Source organism: Dermochelys coriacea, chromosome 6 (genome assembly GCF_009764565.3).
Source record: "Dermochelys coriacea isolate rDerCor1 chromosome 6, rDerCor1.pri.v4, whole genome shotgun sequence".
NCBI lineage: Eukaryota > Metazoa > Chordata > Testudines > Dermochelyidae > Dermochelys > Dermochelys coriacea.
The window spans coordinates 65,004,613-65,022,804 of NC_050073.1; the positions used below are offsets into that span (position 1 = coordinate 65,004,613).

General features: G+C 41.0%; 1 protein-coding gene across 1 annotated transcript in view; it reads left to right on the plus strand.

The window, feature by feature from the left end:
• The first annotated feature begins 1,534 nt into the window (after window positions 1–1,534).
• LOC119857376 (cytosolic phospholipase A2 epsilon-like) overlaps window positions 1,535–18,192 on the plus strand; it is a 39,106-nt gene continuing 22,448 nt past the window's right edge. Inside the window, exons 1-6 of the mRNA XM_043516832.1 lie at window positions 1,535–1,592; window positions 9,454–9,590; window positions 13,316–13,447; window positions 14,484–14,524; window positions 15,378–15,420; window positions 16,240–16,303. Coding sequence (XP_043372767.1) covers window positions 1,565–1,592; window positions 9,454–9,590; window positions 13,316–13,447; window positions 14,484–14,524; window positions 15,378–15,420; window positions 16,240–16,303 — 445 coding nt within the window. The 5' untranslated portion in view covers window positions 1,535–1,564. The remainder of the gene's footprint in view (window positions 1,593–9,453; window positions 9,591–13,315; window positions 13,448–14,483; window positions 14,525–15,377; window positions 15,421–16,239; window positions 16,304–18,192) is intronic.

Genomic DNA, 18,192 nt, shown 5'->3' on the forward strand with positions numbered 1-18,192 from the left:
TGGATTGGAGCATGGAACTTTTATTATTTTCTATCATAATTCCTTTAAAAGTAAATTCATTTATGGAACACCCTACCCTCCACCCCCATATGCTGTGGACACGTGCCATGTTTCTCTGATCCCTACCCAAGATAAGAGTTTTGCCCGAGTCAGCCTTATGTCTCACATTCCTGACAGGATTGTTAAGTGCCATTCAGTTTTCCAATGATTTCCCTATGTTTCCAGGATAAATATTCTTTCTGGCTCCTTCTTTGAAGAAAAAGTTGCCCAACCAAGGATACTGAGGGAGAGAATTCTAGAGATGTCAGTTTCACTTCCTGTGTTCTACAGGGGTCTGAGTCTTTGAGACCCATTTTTCTTAATATTCTGGGCCAGATCCTCAGAGGGTATAAGTTGGCATAGCTTTATTGAAATTAATGGAGTTATGGTGATTTGAATCAGCTGAGGCTCTGGTGCAGAATGTCAGCAGTATTGATGTTAGCATTTTGTGTCCTCCTACATTATCTCCTGTTGACTGTACAATATGCAAAATAGTTGCATCATGTCAGAATGTGATGGTTTCTGTGCAGATTCTCTACTTGTGTGTAGCCCATTGGTTAGTGTGTGTTACAGTTCCCCCTTCTGTGCCAATCCACAGAGAATATGAGTTTTTACAGCCACTAGCATCAGAGCTTTAGATTAAAGTGCTTTCAGCTTTGGAGGTCCCTGGAATTGCTGCACCTAGGTATGAACTGCCAGCCATTGCAGACTCTGAAAGATATGCAATATGCTTCTTAGGAGAAGCTCAACTAAAAGAGAGGCAGCAGCTTTTTCAAATAGTTGAAGTTTCCATGCGGTTTTCAGTTGTAGCTCCATATAGAGTGTTTTTAAAATATCACTTAAGATTTAATAAGGAATAGACATATTGTTCATTCCTATACAGAATATGCTTCTTCTGCATGGAATCCACCAGATTAGCTGTGAATGATTACATAAAACCCAAAACAAAAGGAATGCTGTTCTGTGAGTTAGTAATAGAGTCTGCTGGAATCTAATTTGCTAATAAAATTATGGTGGATGTGAAATGACTTCCTTTGAATTTGCACAGATCAGTGGAACTGATGTCTTTGTTTTATATATATTAACTGGTATTGATACAACAAAATAAATGTATGAGCCATCATATATCTCCATGTCATTGGATCATAAAATGTTACGTCACACCTGTCATATTGATTGGTTAATACAATTTTCTCCCCAGCTTTTTTATTGACAATTAGTGAGTGAAATAAGTTATAATAAATAACCTCACACCTCTAAAGTGGAGCCTCCCCTAGCTCTACCAGAATAAAAAAGGGAAGAATCTGCACAGAGAAAGAAGCTGAATATGTCACAGGGAAGAATTTCATCCAGAAACTCTTTGGTGATTAGTATTGAAATATTTAAGATGACACAATAGCAGACTCAGCTTACTCTGGATTTCATTTCTCTTTCTCTATGTATGTTCATTCCATGTCCTTTGTTTGTCATTGTTCAACAGATGGAGCCCTCTCCTTGCAACTTGCTCAGTGTAAAAGTTATCAGAATGAAAAATCTGCGGAAGGCGGACCTGCGTGAGTATCTCTCCAGTTCCCAGAGCTTCCTCATAGATGTGAAAATACTGGGTGTATAACTAAGCAACATAAACACCGTACAGGTTACAAAAAAGAAAAGAGGATTCCCTATGCTGTACCTAGATTCCAGGTGTACACTTGGAGGACATTGTATATTATAAGAGCCTTTGTCAGTGAAATTCTAAAATCCAGTTACCATATTGTACAGAAGAAGCTTTGGCAGAATGTCTTGTCCCACCGAAACCATATAGCACGGTCAGATTCAAAAGTACCTTGGAACACACCAGAGAACCAAAGTCCATACTCTGCCCTTAGGATCAATGCATGACAGGAACTTCTGTGTGTGGCTCTCCCCAGGCAGATGGTTAAAGGGTCAAGCACCCTCACAGTGCTGTCCCTCCCCACCCCCACCCCCCATTCCTGTGAAGAGCACAGAGTGGTGTCTGCAGGTCCAGGGATTCATGAGTAGAGAGGGGGGATGTTCATCTCCTGTGTACTGTGAAATACAATACAGCCAAAGGGACTATTTCCCTTTCTGTGACAAGCTCTTTGGATTGAGGAACCCTTTTAAGGAAGATGGGGGTCAGAAGGAGAGGCACCAGCTCCAGGGTCCCTTGCTTTGTGGCTCCCAAGGAGACACAATATCAGGAAGCCTAGGTAGAACTTCTGGGAGTCCAAATCCAATGCAGAGGCACAAGGCCTTCATGTGAATAGACATGTGTCCACAGTAGATCCCAGAGGACTATGGGTCAGACCTCCAGTATCTTCCTCAGGGGGGCAAACCCCAGCCTTTGACAAAATAATGCAAAGGAAAATAATGAGGGAAACCTTGCAAAGCTTTCTGATTCCTTTCTGTTTCTGCCCAGAGGCATTAGCTCTCTCTGAGATAACCTTAGTTTAAAGAGAATAGATGATACTTTGCCAGAGGAGAAGGAAAAGTTGCTCCAAGAGACTGTTTAGAAGCTGGGGCATAGCCAAGAATTGCTGTTATTACATTTTCTGCATAGCTTTCTTTTGTATTCTACCATGCTAGATACAGGTACTCACCAAAATGAAAAATCAATTATTCACTCAGCTCTAATCATGGTATATCTAGTCCCTAAAAGTGTGCATGATGTGTCAACCCTAGGATCAGTGTTGGGCAATATACTTTGTTAGGCTATTAAACAGGTTACTAATTATCTTTTGGTATAGAAGCAGGGTTGGGTCTTAATTGCATGGTACCATCAGAGCTCATTACAGCAACATGATCCAAGTCTGAAAATACCATGGCCACATCAACACATATTGCTCAAGACAATAATACCAATACCAGAGCAAGGAACCAAGTCTGATGTCCCCATAATAGGTATCACACAGAAACACACCTCATCAAACAAATAATGATAAATAATAGTAGTTGGCACTTCTCCCCCTAACCCTGCAGAAGCAAATACATCAGTTTGGTGAGTTCCCGTTGCAGAAAGTTGTGAAGCCAGATGTATTAGTAAGAAAAAAGGATACCCAGTAAGCAAAAGGAGCAGGAATCAGTCACAATTACCATACCAAGCACTAATGCATTTCCTTGCCAACCTGTGGAAAGCTCTATCAATCTAGAATTGGATTCTTTGTCTTGCTAAATCAGTCATCCTGTACTCTTACAACAAAAGCTGATCAGCTGTCTATGCTGTTGTCACAGATCCATAGGATCAGTGCTATGCCCCAGCTTCTAAACAGTCTCTTGGAGCACCCAAGGGGTCTCAACCATCCTTTAGGGTAGGGCACACTCTGCCTCCTAGACTGAGTGGGCTTCAGCACTCCTTCTTCGCACTCAGCAAGTCCAACTGAGATAGGTTCCTAATGTTGACTTGGACAGTCTTCAGGGACTAATGCACCCTGGGTATTTGCAGCGACACCCAAGCAATGTTTTCAAAACAGAGTAGGATTTATTAGACAACTGGACCACAGCATTGAAAGTCCTTATAGTAGCTTTATAGAGAAATAAAGCTTAAAGCATGGTCCATTATGGTCAAGCCACAGTTCATCAGCTAAATTGTAGTGAGTTCCATTTTCAAACTCTGTCTCTCTCTGATTTTATTAATCCCAGGAGAGAGCTACATGGTTCTTCCAGAGCCCACACTTATTGCCCAATCTCACACCTCTCAGTCCTTTGTTTTTGAGCTGGGGTCTCTGTTCAGCTTCCCTGCTTAGAGTGTCAATCCATGCGTTATTGGAGCTTGCTTTGTCTCTCTGGACACCCTGCTAATCAGATCAGTTTCAAGCAGTTCCTTAATGACTCTGTTCATTTCACCAAGACACGGAGACTCTTGAGGCTGGTCTACACTAAAAACATTGTGTCCATGTAGCACTTAAGTAAAGATGCTCCTATGCAGATGGGAGAGAGCTCTCCCGCCTGCACAGTTAATCCATCTCCCCAAGAGATGGTAGCTATGTTAGGGGGAGACGCTCTCCTGCCAGCATAGTGCTGTCTACATGGGGGGTTAATGTCAGTATGATGCAGCTGAGTGATGTAGTTATATTGACATAGGTCTGTAGTATAGCCCTGCACTTAGTCTGCCCTGAGAATAAACTTAGTACTTTTTCCCTCAATGGGTAGCAATGTAGAGTCTGACAGTCCCTGGTACCATGCTGTGTGCAACCCATCCCAGGCAAGCCCTGTATAGGCTTCAGCTGTCCCAGCTCTTTGGGCTGTAGAACCTTGATAGGTTCCAATAACAACCTCCGACTACCTTGACATGCTTTGCTCCTGCCAACAGCCCCAGAAATCCTCCCTCTGTGATTCACTTCTCCCAACTTCCCTGGATTCTCCTCTGTTGGCCACCCATCGCCTCCCTGAGCAGGGAGAAAAGAGCAGCTGTAGAATTACCATCAATAGACTCACCAAACTTCCCTCTGCTGACCTAGCAATGCTCAGCTGATTCACAACAAAACTATAGATCAGTTCTTCCCAGCCAATTGGCTGAGACCCTCAAGTGGGCCATAAGCGCTCACCCATTGGTCAGACTGCACCAACTAAGAGCTGCACTGTGCTATCCGGGCAGAGGAAAGAGCAGAGGAAGAGAAGAAGCCACCTCAACATACAACACTAGCCATTCCTCCAAATACTGCTCCTCCCATCCAAAAAAGCAACCGGTTTCTGCACCCAGCACTAAACATCCAAAACAATTCTGATGCCTTTGACAGGCATAAAGCAGCCTTGCTTAGGTAATACAATATTGCAGTAGCCTTCTACAGTATTAGGTGTGCTGTCTGTATGGACACTATTCAGTGATTGAAAGCACAGAGCATATGCTGTCTTCTTTGATTTTGGAAGGACTGATTTTTCCAGACATAAAACAGTGGAAGGCAAAGGTAAAGCATTTTGGATTAAGAATAGGCATCAAACTGTTGAGACATTAGCACATTTTTTTAGAATTCTTTTTGTACCAGAAAGGTACAGGCAAAGGTGAAGGAAAGTGTAAATCCTCTACTTAGCAGGGAAGAAAAGCTAATAGCAGATGACATCAAGAAGCATTAAGTGTTTAATGCCTGTTTTGCTTCAGTCTACACTAAAAAAGTTAATTGTGAACCAGATACTTAACACACAATATTAACAACCAGGGGGAAAGAATGCAAACCAAAATAGGGAAAGAATAGGTTAAAGAATATTTAGATAAATTAAATGTATTCAAGTCAGCAGGGCCTGATGAAGTTCAGCTTAGTGTACGTAAGGAACCAGTTGGAACAATCTCAGAACTGTTAGCGATGATTTTTGAGAACTCATGGAGAATTGGTATGGTCCTGGAGGACTGGAGAAGGGCAAACATAGTACCTATCTTTGAAAAGGGGAAGAAAGAGGACCCAGGGAACAATAGACCAAATCTGGAAAGATACTGGAACAAATTATTAAAAAATTTGTAAGCACCTAGCGGATAATAGGGTTACAAATAATAGCCAGCATGGATTTGTCAAGAACAAATCATGCCATACAAACCTAATTTCCTTCTTTGAAAGTATTACTGGTCTCGTAGAGGGAAGGGGAAAGATCTAGACATGATATATCTTGGTTTCAGTAAGGGTTTTGATAGAGGCCCACATGACATTCTCATAGGCAAACTAAGGAGATGTGGTTTAGAGGAAATTACCATAAGGCATATGCAAAACTGGTTGAAAAACTGTATTCAAAGACTAGTTATCGAGGGTTTGCTGTCAAACTAGGAGAAAACATCTAGTGGGCTCCCCCAGGTATCTGTCCTGGATCAGATACTAGTAAATATTTTCATTAATGACTTGGATAATGGAATGAAGAGAAATTTTATACAATTTGCAGATGACACCAACCTGGGAGTGGTTGTAAACCCTTTGGAGGATAGGATTAGAATTCAAAAGGACCTTGACAAATTAGAGAATTGGTCTGAAATCAACAAGATGAAGATTAATAAAGCCACTTGCAAAGTACAACAAAAGGTTATGTATCAAATAAAATCATAATACGATATCTAGAGATGAAACAACAGGCTAGCCTCCTATCTAAAGAAGTTTATCTCACCCCAAATGTCCTTTGCAGCCTTTCAGCCCGGGCAGATTGTGATCCCATTTGTAAGTGTACTGCCCAATTACTTTCTAGGTGCAGGATAAAGTGGTGTCTTCCTTGCCTTCTGCTCATTTCCCCCAGAGTTCATTGTTTGTACCCAGAATCAAATAACCCCCTGCAGCCTATTCTCTGGTGTACTGCCTCCCTGTTGATTTCACATCCTCTCAGGCATTGGCACCCTGACAGCAGGTTTTTCTGGCTATGTGGACTCCCTCCTCAGGCCCTACGTTACCAGCACTCCCAGCTATCTTCGAGACACCACTGACTTCCTGAGGAAACTACAATCCATTGGTGATCTTCCTAAAAACACCATCCTAGCCACTATGGATGTAGAAGCCCTCTACACCAACATTCCACACAAAGATGGACTACAAGCCGTCAGGAACAGTATCCCCGATAATGTCACGGCTAACCTGGGGGCTGATCTTTGTGACTTTGTCCTCACCCATAACTATTTCACATTTGGGGACAATGTATACCTTCAAATCAGCGGCACTGCGATGGGTACCCGCATGGCCCCACAGTATGCCAACATTTTTATGGCTGACTTAGAACAATGCTTCCTCAGCTCTCGTCTCCTAATGCCCCTACTCTACTTGCGCTACATTGATGACATCATCATCTGGAGCCATGGAAAAGAAGCCCTTGAGGAATTCCACCATGATTTCAACAATTTCCATCCCACCATCAACCTCAGCCTGGACCAGTCCACACAAGAGATCCACTTCCTGGACACTACGGTGCTAATACGCGATGGTCACATAAACACCACCCTATATCAGAAACCTACTGAACGCTATTCCTACCTACATGCCTCTAGCTTTCATCCAGATCATACCACACGATCCATTGTCTACAGCCAAGCTCTACGATATAACCGCATTTGCTCCAACCCCTCAGACAGAGACAAACACCTACAAGATCTCTATCATGCATTCCTACAACTACAATACCCACCTGCTGAAGTGAAGAAACAGATTGACAGAGCCAGAAGAGTACCCAGAAGTCACCTATTACAGGACAGGCCCAACAAAGAAAATAACAGAACGCCACTAGCCATCACCTTCAGCCCCCAACTAAAACCTCTCCAACGCATCATCAAGGATCTACAACCTATCCTGAAGGACAACCCATCACTCTCACAGATCTTGGGAGACAGACCAGCCCTTGCTTACAGACAGCCCCCCAACCTGAAGCAAATACTCACCAGCAACCACACAACAGAACCACTAACCCAGGAATCTATCCTTGCAACAAAGCCCGTTGCCAACTCTGTCCACATATCTATTCAGGGGACACCATCATAGGGCCTAATCACATCAGCCACACTATCAGAGGCTCGTTCACCTGCGCATCTACCAATGTGATATATGCCATCATGTGCCAGCAATGCCACTCTGCCATGTACATTGGTCAAACTGGACAGTCTCTACGTAAAAGAATGAATGGACACAAATCAGACATCAAGAATTATAACATTCAAAAACCAGTTGGAGAACACTTCAATCTCTCTGGTCACTAGATTACAGACCTAAGAGTGACTATCCTTCAACAAAAAAGCTTCAAAAACAGACTCCAACGAGAGACTGCTGAATTGGAATTAATTTGCAAACTGGATATAATTAAGTTAGGCTTGAATAGAGACTGGGAATGGATGAGTCATTACACAAAGTAAAACTATTTCCCCATGTTATTTCTCCCCCCCCACTGTTCCTCAGATATTCTTGTTAACTGCTGGAAATAGCCTACCTTGCTTGTCACCATGAAAGGTTTTCCTCCTTTCCCCCCCCTGCTGCTGGCGATGGCTTATCTTAATTGATCACTCTCCTTACAGTTTTCAGAGTAGCAGCCCTGTTAGTCTGTATTCGCAAAAAGAAAAGGAGTACTTGTGGCACCTTAGAGACTAACAAATTTATTAGAGCATAAGCTTTCATGAGCTACAGCTCACTTCATCGGATGCATCGGATGAAGTGAGCTATAGCTCACGAAAGCTTATGCTCTAATAAATTTGTTAGTCTCTAAGGTGCCATAAGTACTCCTTTTCTTTCTCCTTACAGTGTGTATGATAAAAGCCATTGTTTCATGTTCTCTGTGTGTGTATATCAATCTCCCCTCTGTATTTTCCACCAAATGCATCCGATGAAGTGAGCTGTAGCTCACGAAAGCTTATGCTCTAATAAATTTGTTAGTCTCTAAGGTGCCACAAGTACTCCTTTTTTTTACATCCCCCTGTTGACTTTGAATGTAAATGGAGCTTCCATTGTGTTGGCTTACAACACTTAATTTAAATGTCAACAGAGACAAGAGAATACACATCTTTTGTCTGGCAGGAAACCTGTTTGTCAACTATGCCCTGAAACAGACTTTAGGAACATATGTTCCCTATACATACGTAACTCCTTACATTTTATAACAATATTAATGACCAGTGTGACCCTGGCTTTGATTTAAGATCTCTCGTGATATATTTTGGTGAACTAGAATGTACATACCAGGACCAGGATAGTTTTTGTAATCCCTTGCCAGTTGGCATTAGGAGATTTTTAGTCACATTCCTGCCCTGATCTTAGGGGAATGGTGGTAGTGGCGCTGTTCATGCATCCTATGGTTACAGAGGGGGCTAGTGAAGTGCAATGCCAAGTGTACATGCTACTTCTTTGATTAGAAGCAGCACATGCTGCGGACAGCAGAAAATATGCTAGTTGGCTGACAAGATGAGCACCCCCTAAGAGAGCAGAGCACGTTTGGGGGGGGGCCATGGTGTATAGATGACCATGCTGCCCAGGCATTTCCTCCCAGTTCTGGCAAGCACTAGGGAGAAATCCTGTCATGCGGCTGGTTCAAGAAAAGGGGATCCTTACATCCTCCTTTCTCCTTCAGAGTGAGAGCCAAACATGAGATGATTCGTAGACCAGTTCAGGACAGAGCTTTTCTGATACACAATGATTTATAGACTATTAACCCTTTCTGAAGCCCCAGATAATGCAAAGCATACAAACTTGATTCTCTATATCCTTGTTAAAGAGTACAGTATAGCTATGCATTTTGAACAGGTTTAAGTTTATTAATTATTTTTCCAATAATTAAAAATGCTAATAGTTTTGTAAAAAGAGAAAATTGGTTGGGGCAAATGGCACCATATTGGACAGGCATGATGGAACATCAGCTACCTTAGTGTACTGAATTATCTATATCGCCATGTATACATAGAGTAAATTCAGTAAATAAATTAGCACTAGATATAGTATATTACTTCATTTCCATTTAATCTGTACCTTTCTTACACAGTAACCCAGTCTGATTGCTATGTGAGCCTATGGCTACCGAGTGCTTCAGTCAAAAAGGCCCGGACCAAAACTGTCAAGAACTCCAAAAACCCAGTGTGGAATGAAACCTTCCACTTCAGGATTCAGAGTCAGGTCAAGGTAAGACACTGTGAACTCCTTGCTGCCAGGGGCTGGTAGATCTCTAGTCCTGCCAACCAAACTCCTCAAATGACACTTGCACCCTGACCATTTCTGAAATAGTAAAATGAGACTTTTCACAGCAATGAAAGTGCTGCTTTGTATCCCAGCTATGTGCCACAGCCACAAAGTAGGAAACCCCTCAGCCCAACCTGGATGCTGAGCTGTAAGGCCTAGGCTGTTGAACTGTGCACCCTAGAACTCATATAGCACATGAACACCAAACAAAGTAATGTGGAAGGGCTGGTTATACTGGAAAAGATGCGTGGCCACACTTGAGCAGCAACTAGTATTGCACAAGATGTCATATTTCTACTCAGATGCTTTGCTGTCTCTATACCTTTGTGTACAAGATGTGAGGACACGTATCTCCACCTAACTACCATTGCTCGCTGATGGCAAATTGAATTACACTTCCGAACTGGTTAGCAAGCCTCATATTGTTTGCAGAAGGAGAGACTATTTAGGGTAACTATTTTCCCCTCTGCACAGCCCCATCACACATTTTTGTGCAGTTTTGCTTCCCTCTTCATCTCATAGCAGGAGGGAGCACAGGACATATATAATTATGCAGTAATTATACAAGTTCCTTTTATATTATATGCTATTACATTTATTTGGGTATAAAAATAATCACCAGCTGACCTGCAGTGTGGATTACTGGAAATAAATAGAAAAGGAGTACTTGTGGCACCTTAGAGACTAACAAATTTATTAGAGCATAAGCTTTCATGAGCTACAGCTCACTTCATCGATGCATTTCGAGCTGTAGCTCACGAAAGCTTATGCTCTAATAAATTTGTTAGTCTCTAAGGTGCCACAAGTACTCCTTTTCTTTTTGCGAATACAGACTAACATGGCTGCTACTCTGAAACCTGGAAATAAATAAATATGGATTGATCCTGTAATCATCAGGAGCTTAACAGTAATTTCCCTGCCCCACTATAGTACTTGGGATGGATATACCTGGCAATAACCATATAATGATTACCATAATATGTATACTATGTAACATTACATCTTCCATTTCTTTCTCACAGAGGGGATAAGAATAGTTTTTTGGATAGCAGGGATTCCTGTAGATAAATCTTTGAGCCAACTCAGTAGAGGTTGCATGTCTTAATTCATGTATAGGCAGCTGAGTATTATTTGACCACACTTCTAGCCTTTGACACTAAAAGTGGGCAGGCAACAAAGCAATATTTTATTTAGACTTTAAATATACTTATTCACAGCTGGGACACTGCCAAGCATCCCCTTTCCTGTTTTCTCTGTCTCATTTTATCACTCACCTTTTTATTCTTCTCCGAGAGGTGATTAAGAAAAAGCAAAAAGCCTACCAGGAGTGGAAGATGGGAGGGATCAGCAAGGAAAGCTACTTTATTGAGGTCAAAACATGTAGGGATAAAGTGAGACAGGCTAAAAGTCAAGTAGAGTTGGACCTTGCAAAGGGAATTGAAACCAATAGTAAAAAGTTCTATAGCCATATAAATAAGAAGAAAACTAAGAAAGAAGAAGTGGGGCCGCTAAATACTGAGGATGGAGTGGGGGTTAAGGATAAACTAGGCATGGCCTAATATCTAAACAAATACGTTGCCTCCATCTTTAATGAGGCTAATGAGGAAGTTAGGGATAATGGTAGGTTGACAAATGGGAGTGAGGATATGGAGGTAGATATTACCACATTTGAGGTAGAAGCCAAACTCGAACAGCTTAATGGGACTAAATTGGGGGGCCCAGTTAATCTTCATCCAAGTATATTAAAGGAACTGGCACACGAAATTGCAAGCCCATTAGCAAGAATTTTTAATGAATCTGTAAACTCAGGGGTTGTATTGTATGATTGGAGAATTGCTAACATAGTTCCTATTTTTAAGAAAGGGAAAAAAAGTGTTCCAGGTAACTACAGACCTGTTAGTTTGACATCTGTAAAATGCAAGGTCTTGGAAAAAAATTTGAAGGAGAAAGTAGTTAAGTACATTGAAGTCAATGGTAATTGGGACAAAATACAACATGGTTTTACAAAAGGTATTTCATGCCAAACCAACCTGATCTCCTTCTTTGAGAAAGTAACAGATTTTTTAGACAAAGGAAATGCAGTGGATCTAATTTACCTTGATTTCAGTAAGGCATTTGATATGGTTTCATATGGGGAATTGTTAGCTAAATTGGAAAAGATGGGGATCAACATGAAAATTGAAAGGTAGATAAGGAACTGGTTAAAGGGGAGACTACGACGGGTCACACTGAAAGGTGAATTGTCAGGCTGGAAGGAGGTTACCCGTGGAGTTCCTCAGAGTTTTGGGACCAATCTTATTTAATCTTTTTATTAGTGACCTCGGCACAAAAAGTGGGAATGTGCTAATAAAGTTTGCTGATGACACAAAGCTGGGAGGTATTGCCAATACAGAGAAGGACTGGGATATCATACAGTAAGATCTGGATGACCTTGTAAACTGGAGTAATAGTAATAGGATGAAATTTAATAGTGAGAAATGCAAGGTTATGCATTTAGGGATGACAAAACATTTTATTATAAATTGGGGACGCATCACTAGGAAGTAACAGAGGAGAAGGACCTTGGAGTACTGGTTGATCACAGGATGACTATGAGACGCCAATGTGATATGGCTGTGAAAAAAGCTAATGTGGTCTTGGGATGCATCAGGCGAGGTATTTCCAGTAGAGATAAGGAGGTGTTAGTACCATTATATAAGGCACTGGTGAGACCTCATCTGGAATATTGTGTGAAGTTCTGGCCTCCCATGTTTAAGAAGGATGAATTCAAACTGGAACAGGTACAGAGAAGGGCTACTAGGATGATCTGAGGAATGGAAAACCTGTCTTATGAAAGGAGACTCAAAGAGCTTGGCTTGTTTAGCCTAACCAAAAGAAGGCTGATGGGGAGATATGATTGCTCTCTATAAATATATCAGAGGGATAAATACCAGGGAGGGAGAGGAATTATTTAAACTCAGTACCAATGTGGACACAAGAACAAATGGATATAAACTGGCCACCAGCAAGTTTAGACTTGAAATTAGACAAAAGTTTTTAACCATCAGAAGAGTCAAGTTCTGGAACAGCCTTCCAAGGGGAGTAGTGGGGGCAATCTGGCTTCAAGACTAAGCTTAATAAGTTTATGGAGGAAATGGTATGATGGGATAGCCTAATTTTGGCAATTAATTGATCTTTGACTATTAGCGGTATATATGCCCAATGGCCTGTGATGGGATGTTAGCGGGGGTGGGATCTGAGTTACTACAGAGAATTCTTTCCTAGGTATCTGGCTGGTGAGTCTTGCCCACATGCTCAGGGTTTAGCCATATTTGGGGTCGGAAAGGAATTTTCCTCCAAGGCAGATTGGCAGAGGCCTTGGGGAGGTTTTGCCTTCCTCTGCAGCGTGGGGCATGGGTCACTTGCTGAAGGATTCTCTTTACCTTGAAGTCTTTAAACCACGATTTGAGGACTTCAGTAGCTCAGACATAGGTTAGGCGTTTGTTACAGGAGTGGGTGGGTGAAATTCTGTGGCCTGTGTTGTGCAGGAGGTCAGACTAGACGATCAAAATGGTCCCTTCTGACCTTAAGTCTATGATTCTATGAATTCTGCAGTTCCTTTCCCCACTTGTGAGGGCTGGAACTTCTGCTTCCTACACTTTTAAGCATTACCTTACTTTTGTTTCTAGAACATCCTCGAGCTGGAAGTCTGTGATGAAGATGTACATACTCCAGATGACCATCTCCTCACTGTTTTTTTTGATGTATCTAAAATCCAACTTGGAGAAACAGTTCGGCTGAACTTTCAGGTGAATCCACAGGTGAGGATTGAAATCAAAGGCAGAACTTGATAAGAAGGATACACTTGTCTCAGTTTTCCTTGTAACTTATTTTTTCCTTACGGTGTACTTACGGTATTAGCCATCTCCCCATATCAACTTCTCAGCTTGCTTCATTGTAAGACACCTCAACATTGTTTCTGTATTCAAAATAAAGTATGGGCAAGCACCTTCACACAGTTGTTTAAAGGATGTTGGTGGGAATTTGACACTGTTGACCAAGTCTGTCTTATTGCTGATCTTCACAGCAAGGCTGAACCAGCCAAAGACTATGGTATCACCCCTAATGGTATTAGAGGCTCTTTTGCAGTTGGAGCTAGTGGTTCTGATCTGTGGATCTATTTTGCACTGACACAGAAACAACTGATGCAGCAGTTATGTACTGTGAGCCCAATGTTCAAAAATGTCTAAATAGGACTTAAATCCACGTCTTTGTGGTAAATACAAACTGATTCTATGCTGGGGTGCTCTGAGAAATATTAATGCCAATTTTATGATTTAAGTCTCCAAATTCAAATTTGGGTACATATATCAGAAAATTGGGCCCCGTATTTCATGTTTTCTTAAGTGACAAATTATTGTCAGTAGAATGTAAGGTCAGTTGAAAGGAAAGTTTAATGTATGATGACTTATATGGGGTATTGTGAACAAGCAGGTTAGGTACTGTTGCTGCTAAGGTAAGGAACATTGTCAAAGACAGGTGAAGCTGTCTATTGCTCTTTCAGAAATATTTCTCTCTCGTCAGCATTCCCCAAAGAGGGAAAAGAGAGTGACAGGTGTGACTTATTTCAAAAGCCTCTCCTTGTAATGGGAAAATCAGCTACTGGAAAGCAGAATAATATAATGGATATAATATAAATTAGATTGAAACTGAAGAAAATGAAGCACATTGCATTTGCACCAAGAAGAGGGAAAAGTTACTTTGCAGAAGTTCTATGCATATCAAGAGGTCAGATTTATACAGTATCTTTATGGAGAAGAGTAATCATGTAATGACTTAATTCATTTTCATTTTTAGGGAAAGGAAGAGCTAGAGGTTGAGTTCACAATGGAGAGCAGGTGAGTAAAATCCAAGTGTTGTCAAATAACATGATTGTTAGAGGTGTCAGAGATTAATTAACAACAAGGAACATGATTTGTACACTTGTTCTCACCTAAAGCCAGGTGGCCAGACCCACGTGGATGTAGTTGATAGTGTATGTTCAGCCTTACTGGACAAGTGCATTAGCTGGATGTTTCTGAATGGCATTGAGTAGTGGAATAGTTGGCAATATTGTTTTTATGAGGTCACACTTAGGCATCCAGGTGAATTTTAAAGCTAAAATGAAAATTGAGGGAAGTGCAGGAATGTCTGCTGATTTCCCCCACTAGTTGGTCTGTATGTGGCATTTAAAACAGATTTAAGTACTAAAAAGGCTTCTAACCCATTTCTGTGAAATAATAAGATGGGCATGTATATCTCAGTTTTAAATTTTGTTTTGTTATTGATGTTCAGAGTGAATGGGGAAAAATTGTCTCCTTATGCTCCAGAGTCAAGTATGGATATTTTTGGCCAATGGAATAAATTCAGTGGTTTCTACCTGTCAGCAAACTCAGCTTGATGTACATTTGAAAACTACCCTCTTTTGGCACAATGAGCAGTCTCTGCTCAGCAGTGCTCTAGTACTGGAATAGTAGGAGCTTTAAAAAGCCAGATTTATTTAGAGTTTCACAGGAATATGAGGAAAACTGGAACATATATTGAGAATTACTCCTGTTGCTAGCCTGTGCTGTCGGACCCAATACTTCCAAGAGTGACAAAAAAATTAAAATAAGCAAAATACAAATAAAGAACAAAAATGGTAATTAATGTCCTTAAATTATTATTTAAATACTAGTTACAAACTGAGTATGTTTCTTTCTTTCTTTTTAGTCCAGATCTTCCTGAAAACATTGCTACCAATGGTGTATTAGTGGTAATTTTTATTTTCTATTATCTTTCCTCTACTGTATAGCAATGCATATCATACCGCTTTGAACAGAGAATGAGTTGCCCCACAGTTATCCTTCCAACACAAAATCTCTTCTGAGAAACAGGCTGGCATTGGATCCCAGTGAACATGACAGTCAGCTCTCCCGCACATCTCCCATTTTAGGAGAAACTGAACTGGAAGAGCTGTGAACTGTCCCAAGCCGCGCTCCTCCACAATCCCACAGCGTGTCACCGGATGGCAAAGACTAGAAGTGGTACAGCTGTGAGCATCCTCACAGCCAGTGTTCCCGCACCATTATCTAGACTGACTCCTGTTGGGAGAAGCTAAAATTGGAATAGCTGTGAGATTTCTCATACACCATTACCATAGTGTGGCTGGTATGAGGTAGCAATATATCTATATAACTGTAAAGCTTCTTCTATGGCTGGTCCTTTTAAGTACAGCTGTTATTTCAGTAGCTTTCTCTCATTTTTTTTTCCCTGGGGAATCTATTGCCTCCTTGGTGTAGGCCTGAGGATACTTCTGTTTTCTCCATCCATATACACCTATCCTAGAAGTCATATACTAAGTCTCAACCCACCAACCCTTCAGCTGAGGACTAGACACGAGTCTCTCCAGAGACTTTCATTGGAAGCTGTTGCAAAGCATCATGGAGTAATTAGCCCCCCCAGGGGCTGATCTTGCAGTGTGTACAACACCCCCACCTCCTTCCCATCTGGATAGCAAGAGACTAGCAGGGGAATCAGATTTAGTTTTGTCTGTGTCATTTTATCTATCTTTTATTCGTTGTCTCTGGTACAGTCTCGTGAAGTTTCCTGTTTGGAAGTTCAAGTGGATGAGGGGAGGATAAAGAAGGAATCCACAGGTTAGTACTTCCTTAACTGGTAGAGTTGGATGAAACTGGTTAAAATTTTATAGCAAAATTTCAACAGAACAGTATCTGCCATTTCTGGGGTGATTTGTTAATATGCATTACAGTAAGGGCATTTGGTGTTTTAAAGGAAAGGAGAAACTCCCACCGAGTCCTATGGGCTTTCGATCAGGTTCTAATTGATCAGACAACATATAGGGAGTATTACAGCATTCACAATTGAACACCAGCTATAGTTAATTAAATGGAATAGTTTCCATCACAGCATCCTGTTGCCGGATGCTCATAGTTTTCTGAAACATTCATATATGGAGAGGAAATTTTCCATGCCTGATCTATTCCAAGAGTTGGAGTGAAATGCCTCCAGGTGTTTGAGTTCAGAGAAGATGGGAGTAAGTGGGGTGAGAAACAAAACTCTTTTCTCAATTTAAAAATTTCTAATTGCCCTTTTCAGACAAAAATTCCAGCAGTTTGAGACCTGAAATATACTCTATATTACCTGAGATACTCATTGCACATCTTGGGCTGTGCATAGCCATTTGGTTTCCTCTATAGCTATAGCCTTATGGATTTGTAATGCAACTTTTAAAATATCATGTGTTGGTCCCTGATCCAACAAAACAAGTAAGCATGTGTATCACCACATTGAAGTCAGGGACACTTGCACTCATGCTAGATCAGAGCCCAAGTCCTTGACTGAGAAAATCCTTTTAGGGATTCCATGGTTGGCCAATATAGTCTTAAATATGTGGGATGATGTGGTACTTTTCCTGTTGTTCATAGAGAATGGAGAGGTTTGGCCCAAACCAAACCTATCTACTGTAAATACCAATTTTTAAGGTTATACAGACAAACTTTTGAATTCTCTGAGTGCCAAAAGTGTCTAAAACATTGCATAAGAGCTAAAAATGTTTTAACGCTCCCTAGCTAACTGAAGAATAATCAGGTAGATGAAGGGTTGGATTCTCTTTGATTTCACTGTGAACTGAGGTATGCCAGCACTGAGCTGGTTTGAAAATCCCACCCTTCTAGAAACAGGAATTTCCAGATAAAGTTATAATCAACTGAAACCAATGGTTTTGAATGTCTGTTATCTCACCAGCAGTGAAAGAACTGCTACTGCAATGCTCTAACACTCCAAGCAAGAATTATAGTGCAGATCGTTAGAATATAATGAGATTGTTTTATAAAGGAACTAAAGCTGAAGCCAAGATGCACAGATAAATCAGTATAATTCTTTATGTAACCTAAACTATTGACTATCAAAATGAATGGTTTCAGAGTAGCAGCCGTGTTAGTCTGTATTCGCAAAAAAGAAAAGGAGTACTTATGGCACCGTAGAGACTAACAAATTTATTTGAGCATAAGCTTTCGTGAGCTACAGCTCACTTCATCGGGTGCATTCGTGGAAAATACAGTGGTGAGATTTATATACACACCCAGAGAACATGAAACAATGGGTTTTATCATACACACTGTAAGGAGAGTGATCACTTAAGATGAGCTATTACCAGCAGGAAGGAGGGGGGGAAGAGGAAAACCTTTTGTGGTGATAATCAAGGTGGGCCATTTCCAGCAGTTAACAAGAACGTCTGAGGAACAGTAGGGGGGTGGGGTGGGGGGAGAAATAACATGGGGAAATAGTTTTACTTTATGTAATGACCCATCCACTCCCAGTCTCTATTCAAGCCTAACTTAATTGTATCCAGTTTGCAAATTAATTCCAATTCAGCAGTCTCTCATTAGTCTGTTTTTGAAGTTTTTTTGTTGAAAGATAGCCACTCTCAGGTCTGTAATCGTGTGACCGGAGAGATTGAAGTGTTCTCCAACTGGTTTTTGAATGTTATAATTCTTGATGTCTGATTTGAGTCCATTTATTCTTT